Raw genomic sequence first — 10,118 nt, forward strand, 5'->3', positions numbered from 1 at the left:
TTACAAAAGTATATATCTATACCTGGGCTTTAACGTTTAGAATTTTAAAATATACATATATATACATAGCTGTTTATTAACCTCTTTTGTTTTTAGTATATTTGGCTGCTTTTGCAGTGTGATAAGTTGGGCCCTGTGCTAGAGAGAATGTTTTATCTTGTACCGTACCGCAGTGATTATAATGGCAGGGGCTCTGGTAATTGGCTCAGGACTTTCCTTACCACTTGCTTTGCTGTATTGGCATAGTTAAGGGATAGAAAAAAGTAACAGTAAAGCATAAACTGTGCTGTAGGCAGGAACTGCTGTGCAGAATAGTATTAAGTGATATTTCTGAAGCCTATTCCTTACTCACCTTCCCCTCCCCCCCCCGCCCCTTACACCGGTGCTTATATGAGACACACATTTCAGATTTATACAGTTTAAATTAATTGCTGTATAGCAATATAATCATTTCAGTCACTTATGCAGTTGTAAGAGAGAAGGAATGAAATTGGAAACTTAATTTCTGCTTTTGTAAATTATGGTTTATTATCACAAGCATTATCTTGCGAAAATCATACAACAGAACTAAGCAATCTGTGTTTCAGTTTCCCGGTCCCTATCCAAAGGTTATGGCTTCCTCTAGAGAGAGGCATTTTGGCCTACTTTGGAGAGAAGCGCTGAAGTATACTCTTTTGCAAATTTTGTAGCAAAAGAGAGTTTGTATTTTAGCGGTCTGTGACCGGGTCATTAACCCAGTGAAGCATAATGTTTACAGGTCGGCTCACAAGCCCAATGTCCAGTGACTGTTGAATATGGTATTTTTGGAAGCCCTCAAAAACTGCTGGTCTGGAAGTGCAGTCACAGCCAAAAGTTGGAGGCCTGCTGGTGTATTCATTAGTTGTATCGTATTTGAATATCCCTCCAAAGGATTGTTCTTTAAAGATGCTAGTTTTAGCTTGTCAGTGATGTATATAAAAAAAAGGAAGTATAGGTTATTGTATTGTTTAATGAGCACAGGATGCAAACCAAAGTTCAGAGGTGCACCATGCCTTTTTCTGTGGCCTAATTTAGGGACTGTAACCAAATTTGTATAATGTATAACTTCATATCCTTCCTCTAGGGTAAAAATACCATTGGAAGCAATCCATGTTATTGTCAATACCTTCTTAAGATCAAAACATGCACAATTTGTAGTAGTAGAAGAAGCTAAAATAAAATTAAACCCATGTATTTATCCACTTTCTGATTTGATTTTTGGCTTTTGGTACATCTTACAAAAAGTCCAGGTAGACTTTTTTTTTTTGGTTAGACTCGATCTCAAAGGTGCCTTCCAACCATGAAGATTCTGTGATTCTGTGCTTCTGTCTTCTTCTACCTGAAATAGCAGTTTTCTAAATAATATTGATCTGCCTATGCAGAATGTAATTATCACATACTTGTTAATTCTCATTGTGCTTGGAGGTGTTAGAAGTCAGCCTGTGAGGAGGGTTGGGAGGCTGGAACTGTTTGCTAATCTGCAAAGAAAGGAAAACAACCTGGAGTCAAGCCACTATATATATCTATATCTATTTTCAAAGGCACCTCATATGCCATCTCTTTGTTTTCCCTGGGCTGGCAGAGATTCCTGATGTCCGTTCACCTTCAGCCTTCTCCCCACTGGATTTTGCCTTCTGTCTCTCCCTATTGCTAGTCAAAAACATGGCAAGATGAACTCATTTTCCATTTAACAGGGCAAAGGAGACAACCAGAGGCTCTTGGAAGCAATGTTTACCTCAGCAGCCTGGGATTATTTGCTTATTTGGTTTTTCCTGCTAAATTGCACTCTTCCTATGCTGGGCAGCAGCCTGGGCCCACTAGAATAGTAAGTTGTGCAGTTAATTCCTCTTGAGATCCATAAGACACTTCACACCTCTCAGAGTAGCTGAAAATCAGACAAGCAGGCACCTTTAAACTAATTACACACAGTTTTTTCAAGCCTTCTCCACGGTCAGGGCAAGAATCTTGATTCACAATGACTGTGGGCCTGTTCTCCTCACGTGGTATCACGGGCTGAGGGCTGGTATTGCACCATTGTGTAAAACTTATGATTTAATGGCTGCTCTGTATTTTCTTTCATTTCATACTCTTTCATTTTCATCTCTGCCCCCCTGGATCAGTCATGCGAGGTGGGCAGCTCTTGTGAGGTTTGACACTGTCTTCTCTCTGCTACCACCCAGGCTGGGGCAAAGAGGTCTGAGTGGACCAGCACTGTTCAGGGATGGCAGAAAAATTATCCTGCCTCAAAAACTTATGATGTTGAGTAAAGACTGTGTCTAGTTTTGCGTTCTGAAGGCATTGCTGGACCATTTCTCTGACTCATTTTGGTAAAGAGAACTTTTCTAGTTTTTGTAGGACATTCTTGTAAATGGCTGTATAGCAGAAATTTGGTTTGGTAGGAAGAGCACTTGGATTGCCTGAAGATGGATTTGGGATTGGCATTAAATGGGTTTAATAATTCCTTTTCTCATTGATAAATGCCTTAATGCCTTGAAGTTTTGGGGAAAGAATAATAATGTTCAGCATTACTAACCTTTCTTCTAAAAGCATTTCCTAGAATGCCTACATATCTCCTTGCTGTTAGGTGTGAAATGAGAAACAAATGTCTGAGTTCTTTAATCTGTTACTCTTCTTAAATAGAAATTACAGACCTGTGTTCTGGGTTTGTTCCCCCCCCCCCCGTTTTCTTTATCATGGCAGACATTTGACAACTAAAGGTTGGGTTTTCTCCTAAGTACAGATATGTACATGTTCACCTATTCATAGCCAGACACTTAAGACACTATTTTGAAGCTAGGTTGGATTTCAGAAAGCATGCATTTGTATCTCCAGTTAGTTATGGTGGTGTAACGACTGCAGTTACTGGATGCCAAGTAAAGATTTCAGTGGGCATCTAGAAGTAACTATCTAAATAGGATGAGAAACATTTTACTTGAAAAAGTCTACACACCTCAAATCAAACAGGAGAAGTAGTACTCTGCAGTATTCAACGTCCATTATTACATAGCAAGCATAAAGCAGGAGTAGCAGTCTTAGTCCCTACACTAATGAAGAATCATAGAATAATGTGTATTAAATTTTGTTCATGCTTTTTTGCAGGCCTGACAGCAGCAGCTGCAGCGGCAGCAGCTGCCACCAATGCCGCCATAGCAGAAGCAATGAAAGTGAAAAAAATTAAATTGGAAGCAATGTCCAACTATCATGCAAATAATAACCAGCATGGAGCAGACTCTGAAAATGGAGATCTGAATTCAAGTGTCGGTAAGTCTCAGACACAGCATTATTATATGTACATAATGCTCTGATATTTTATTAAAATGGTGATCCTTCTGGACTTCCTTCTGAAGTCCTTGATGTGGTGTGAAAAGTTGCATATTTGTTTTCCTTTTCTTTCTGCTTTAGTTTTATTTTGTATCTGACCTTTACACCAGCGTTCAGTGTGGTTGTTACTATTACAAAAACATTCTTTCCTTTGCAGGTTACTTTTGCAGACTTGAGTTAATATTTTCCATGAGAGAAAGTGGTTTGATTGCTTAGAGTTCATTTTTCAAAGTACAGGTGGGGTGACAGATGATGGTGTCAAAGCAAAATTTAACAATGTCTCCTGCTCAGTGTGCTGGGTATCGACTTTAGGTAATTCAGAACACAAGCTTGAAAGCAAAATATTTCATACTTTCATGTGCCCTGTGACAAAAGGAAAACATACATACACAATAAATTATTGCCATGCTCTGCAGTTCCTATCATATTTTATTTTAATAAACACATTCCTAAAATGTAGTTAACAGGTTTTTCCATTTCTTAAGCAGCCATCAGCAACTCTTGTTCTTTCTCAAAAAAGAATTGTTTCCGTATACTTTATTCATTTGTTTGGACGATTTGTTTTGCTAAAGCGTACTTCAAAGCAGAGTAACTTTTTGTTGTTGTTGATTAAATCTTTAATCATCTGTGTGTGTCTGCTGTAAAATGTTTTGTTATGCCATTTCATTGTATTGGCTCCTTTTATCATGTTGAGACAGTATTAACTCAGCAACAGAAATTCAATGACAAAGAGGTACGTTCAGAAGACTGCAGGCAAGATTGGTGTATATTGGAAAAAAATGACTTAAGATAGGGATTTTTTTTGTTTTTATTTTGGCTCTTTTGTTTAGTTTTGTTTATTTTTTAGTTTTTCATCTCCTAAGTACGTTTGAAATGAGTCTTAGAGAGTTATGTACTAGCTTTTACATAAATAAATATGTGTTTGTGAACAGCATTTCTGTACAGTTCGGTAAGCGTTGGTAGGCTATTATTTAGAAATAATGTGAATTGCAGTTCAAAGAACCGGTTCACCTAGGCACATGCTATTTTAAATAACAACAATATGTATGCATCACTGCATAAGGACACAACGAGATTTTTTTTCTTTTCCTTTTAAAGAAAGGCTTAAAGAAATGCATCTGTGATGGTGAAGAAAATAGTCTTATATTAGTTGTGTTAGTACTCAGATAGCAACACGTGCAGTCACTAGAACGTTAGTGGAAAGATTGTCCTCTTGGAGAGGAGACAAGAGTGGGTAGAGAGCAGGTGTCTTTGAAATCTAGGAGGAGGAGATAGGTACAAATGAAGTGGAAGGACCAGGTGGCCCCTAACATACTGGAAGAAAAGTGAAGTAATGAGAAAGAGTCAAAAGTGTAAATACAAACTAGGAGGATAAAGAGTCTTAGAAGTAGAAGCTAGTTTAGATTTGAATTTCAAACCTAGATGCATGCATTGTGTGAGATAAAATGTTCAAATATTGGATTATGGAACTGTTAATTCTGCTTGGCAGTTCTAGTGACAAACCGCTTGTACATCCATGCACATGGAAAGTTAACAGGCAATCAACATGTAAACTACATAAAGTATTTGGAGGAGAGTGGATGGAGGAAATGTATGAATTTCCTCTGAATAAAAAAAATAAATCTATTTTGGAATTATTGTTTGAGGCATAATTTAGATAACTAATCTGTTCTTCTTACGCAGCGTAATCATTTTCCCTGTTTAAGAAAATACATTCTAGTTATTTTAGAAGGGCAAAGTTAGAGAAGAAAGATTACTTATTGTCATTGTCAAAATTTCCTCTCAGCCCCTTAACTTACTTGTTAACTTCAGTTAATTTCCCAATTTAACTGGATGAAGAATTGAGTTCATTTTGTTCAGAAAAAAAATGGCTCTTCTGAGTAGACTGAATAGCATTCCAGTTCTCTCTATTTCATGAGGAATCGTTCTGGAAATACAGTGTGCTTGCCTGTGCATCCAGTCTTGAGCTATACTTTTCCTACTGAGGTTTTGTCAAAAACGGTTTGCATTTATTTGTTTCTTTTATAGTGAGCCCTATCTAGTGTCCAGCATTGGTTATGCCTGTGGAATCAGAGAAGTGATTCCTACTACTGCTAATGCCAGGGTATTATTAGGTTCATGAGGAGTTAAGTCTCTATTTATTAGTTGCATTTTTGAAAATTAGGATATTGTATTACCTTGACAAGAACTCATATTTCACCTTTGTAGTAGATGTGTGCTTTTTTCCCCTGCATTTTTTCAGATGTTTATTTATGTCTTTTCAAATAAATATTATCGAGTCCATATACCATCAGTGTTTTAAATTATAGCTTGTTAGACATGAATTTGAAATATTATGTTGCTGAATGTTGACAGGAAGAAGGAATAAAACGAAAGAAAATAACCTGATTTTGGTTTATATTTTATTTTGTTATGTGCCTAACCAAACTGAAAAAGAACAAACAAACTAATCAGCCAGGCTAAATGCTTAACTGCTACATCTTAGCCTATATGTAACAGGAATTATGGTATATTAGGGCACATGGATTGATAATACCATGTTCTTAGGCTGTTACAATGCTTATGTAGAAGAAGACAAATAAAATATGGGCTCTTGAGCTGAATTGTCAGGTTTACTTCTGGATTGTCTTGCTTTTTGGTTTTAATCAGGTGCTTAATGTGAATTATAGAAGTAATTTTTGTAGGTGAACATAGTATAATTATACAGAGCGGTACACTAATTTTTTAAGTATTTATTTATTAACTTGGTCCTTTGAAGGAATGGCCAAAAGGTTAGTGAGTGAAAGGAGTTAAAGGAAGCCAATGATACTAATAAGTAATTATTTTATGTCCCTCAGTTTTTTATGGTAACCTTGAGCTTGCATCCTCCCACCAGAATTATCATTTTAGAAGGGAGAAAAAAAAAGGAAAAAAAAAAAAGAAATTACAGAGGATTCAGGGTGAGGTATTAGCACACTGAGTAAAATATATGGCTGCAACGCCTTTCTCCCCCATCCACAATCAATTGGATTCTTTTAGTTTAATATTTACTTGCTAAGATGAGATGCTAGTCTGCATGGTGATAAACAGTCTGCTACTGGCATCTGAAGGTGACCTGTCAGTTCATATGGACAAATCTCCTGCTTACTGAAATGTACAAAATAAATCATTAAAGCAGGCAGGTGCTCATTCCCAGATTTAAATCACCATAGATTTATGATTTGAATTAATGCTTCATTTGGTCATAGAAATAGATGCTGAGACAAATGATATGCAGTGGTTGGGGCTTCCATACTGTAGCCATCCTAATATTGATTACTGAGATGTCTTTGCAATCTCTTGTTTATATCAAGTACTGTCTTGTGACAGCTTGGCTGATATGAGCTACATTGCAGATAAGAAGGAAAAATGTCCTGGGTTCTTTTTAGTGGCAATTCTACATACAACATGCAGGATAGATAAATTACTGGGGTTTTGTTTAAAAAATGAATTCCGTATGGCAGCAAACAACAAAAAAAAAAAGATTATGCTGTGTGTGGGGGTTTCTTTATTTAATTGCAGAATTAAAAGAAAGAGAGTGACAAGGTCAAACTTTAAATTTCCTTGAAGAAGTTCTGCTCTTTGTCATATTAACATCTTAGGATGATATTAGGATCGGTTGTATGTTTACCGTCTAATACTCCAAAGTTACAGATAGGTAGAGCAGCTCAATTATTTCCTTGCTGCTTAAGTACTTGCAGCCCTGCTATCATACTTCATTAACCTGCAGCAGCAAAAGATAGAAGCCTTTGAAAATAAATACATTTAAAGCTATTTCTGTGAGCTAGGCTTTGCTGTCTATAACTTGGTAGGAAGTGAAGAACAGTCCCTATACTTTTGCTTCCCGAACATTTCATATAATGAAAACACTATGCACACACTTTAGGGAATACTCAAAGGATTTGTAAGGACCTTTGCCACTTGCTAAAATCTGACTCATAAAACTTGTAAACAACTATCAACAATAGTAAATTACTTGCTTAGTAGGAAATGAGTTCATATCTATTCAAAATGTGATCTCAAAACAGATGTCCCAAGAAAATGTCATTGTTTAACCTACATTCATACAAAAAAAAATTTGCTATTATTTCTTTAAGGAAGTGAAGCAATCATGAAGACTTTGGTGTTCTCAGTTTCTAAACACAGTTAGGAAATACAAGGCAACATTTTACACTTGGCTAGCACGTTAATCCATAAACAACCACAAAACGTGTTGAAAATTAAGAGGTTTTCTTGGCATGTTAGGTTTCCTATTTATCTGCATTACCTTGCAATATTTAAAATTATGAGACCAATGCAAGGTTTCCTGTGATCTGTTGTTCAAAACTAATGGTTGCTTGCATACTATTATTCTTTTTTTTTTTTTTTTTAATCCAGAATCAGAGATAAAATGATTTAGGTGAAATTATTTTTCTCCAGTGACCTTGCCCAATAATAGAACAGTACAAAATGTAGTCATTTCCTTTTTCTAAACACACATGTCTATTTTGAAGGAAAGAATTACTTTTATGGTTTCAGGAAAAAGTCTTGGAGACCTTGAAAAAGCAAATAAAAGGAAACAGAGAATGCAGGCCACTGAGCACAGCTCTGCAGTTGCACATCTGATTCTCTGCCTTGGCAATGTTAATGAACCTCAAATCCTCCCTATAATTAGATGAGGGAATTGCTTATATTTTCAAACAGATGATGCTGCTATAATGAAACGATTGACAGGGAACTTAAGAGTGTCTACAGTAGTCATTTGGTTTCCGGGTTTGGGGATTTTTTTTTTTCTTTTCTTTTTTTTTTCCTCTTTTTTTTTTTTTTTGAAGTGTAAAAAGAAGATTGGCTGTAGATACAGGTCCTGGGAGAGGTAGTAATTTACACAGAATGCTATGACAGGTGTCTTTGTATAGCACGGAAATAAAATGGAGGAGAGAGGAATGATGGGCAGGTACAGCAATTTTTTGGGAGGGGGTGTCCTGTGCTTATTCTGCTTGGGTTCTTTAAAAGGGGCCGAGACTCAAGAGATGGATCCGGATTGAGTGCACAGCTGTAACTGCTGATGAGCTAATTGCTCCTTATCTCTCAGCCCCATTCATCTTCATTTTTTACCAATTACTGAGAATTATCTGTGTTCTCAGTTGGATATGAGAGTTAATCCTTTTTGGTTAAGCTGGCAGTACTGTGAGCAGATTCCAAATCATAGGGTGAAAAAGCCAGAGCAAGCTTGTTCTCAAACTCTCTCCAGTTCAATGACAGTATCACTAGTTCATAAGAATTTTTCTATTGTTTAACAGATTCAACACAGATATATATTTTTCTTTTACTTCACTCCTTTTATTAGTTTGTATTTTTCTCTTAATGTAAACTGAATGCATATATTCCTAGGCAGATGGATGTGCTCCCTTTCTAAAAATACGCAGTTGCAAAAATGAAAGTAAGATAAACAACTGCTTCACACCAGAAATATTATTTGCAGTATTTCACTGTTTATTGTATGCTACATAAGAATTCTTTTAAAGACAAAACTGTACTTGTAACTTTGACATCATGGGACATAAGACAAATGCTTTTCAGTGCCATGTATCTACTTTTGTAAACTTCTTTGAGATCTGTGGATGAAAAGTGTTGTCTAGGTGTTAGCAAAGGCATAATCATGCAGCCTTAAGCAAAAATGTGCTGTTGAGCACATCATATTTCAAGCTAAAGGAATGCTTTCATAAAACTGTGCTTTGGGAACACACAGAATACCAGAAACAGATCATTCGGTTGTAGTCAGGTCACAAAACTTTGGTTTGGAATTTTGCTTGCCGTTGGGATGGCATGGAAAAAAAAATCTTGAATTTCATAGCTCAAATATAACATTAGTCTATCAACCAAAAATATATTTTCTCTGGATCTGCTTCCCTAGCCTTTAATTATGATTGTTATATTTGCTAAACAAGGCAATGAATTGGATGTTACAAGCTGAAGTCCAGTTAGTAAATTAGGGGAATTATTAGCAAAGATTCAGCATTTCATGTTGGACAGTCAGTTGTGTTATGTATGAGTCCTTAAATCCTCACTGTGGGATTCATTGGAACAAATGTAGGCATTTGCGTCTGATTTAGTCACCTTAGATTCAACAGACAGAAATAAGCAATTGTAGGGGTGATCCACCTCATCCTAAAGGAGATGGCAAAACTAGGTCAGATAAATTGCACCTTAAAAGTGCTTAGTCCTGCAACTACTGAGTTGTAGTTACGTAAAGCAAGTTAAATGACTGAATCTCACTCTCAGTACGTGCAACTAATATTTTCTGGAATAAGATTTGAATGAGTTAACAGGTCTTTTCCAAGACACTGATACAGTAATGGCAAAATAGTGCCTAACCCACAGTGAAATGGACAAGAAAATAAAAGAAAAATCTCTTCAGATACAGCAGGTGAGATATTTAAGTATTCACCCAGAAAACTATTTAGATATAAATATACTCTCAAGTTTATTCTGATTGTATAGGTATATCACTTCTGAAAAGAGTGATTTTACCTATGTGAGACATACTGAGAGAACAGGCTTCTAAAGCTGCAGAAGCAAATGCTTCCTCCGTGACATTTGTGCTGTGGGTCTGCTGTGAAGCTGTATCAAGTTCATGGAAAAATCTAAATGACTAAGTCTATCTTGTCAGCAAGATTAAAAAAAAAAAAAGGCTATTTATATTGTTTGATCACATTTACTTTATTTCCTGTTCCATGCAAGATAATCCTAATTGGATAAATAGTTGGATAATTTAATCTTCA

The 10,118-nt window shown here is 36.2% G+C and overlaps 1 protein-coding gene across 1 annotated transcript in view; it reads left to right on the top strand.

The window, feature by feature from the left end:
- Window positions 1-10,118, top strand: part of DACH1 (dachshund family transcription factor 1) — a 248,232-nt gene that overhangs the window by 70,529 nt on the left and 167,585 nt on the right. The window contains exon 3 of the mRNA XM_014965723.1: window positions 3,118-3,279. Within this exon, the coding sequence (XP_014821209.1) occupies window positions 3,118-3,279 (162 nt within the window). The remainder of the gene's footprint in view (window positions 1-3,117; window positions 3,280-10,118) is intronic.

Source organism: Calidris pugnax, unplaced genomic scaffold (genome assembly GCF_001431845.1).
Source record: "Calidris pugnax isolate Ruff unplaced genomic scaffold, ASM143184v1 scaffold20, whole genome shotgun sequence".
Classification (NCBI taxonomy): Eukaryota; Metazoa; Chordata; class Aves; order Charadriiformes; family Scolopacidae; genus Calidris; species Calidris pugnax.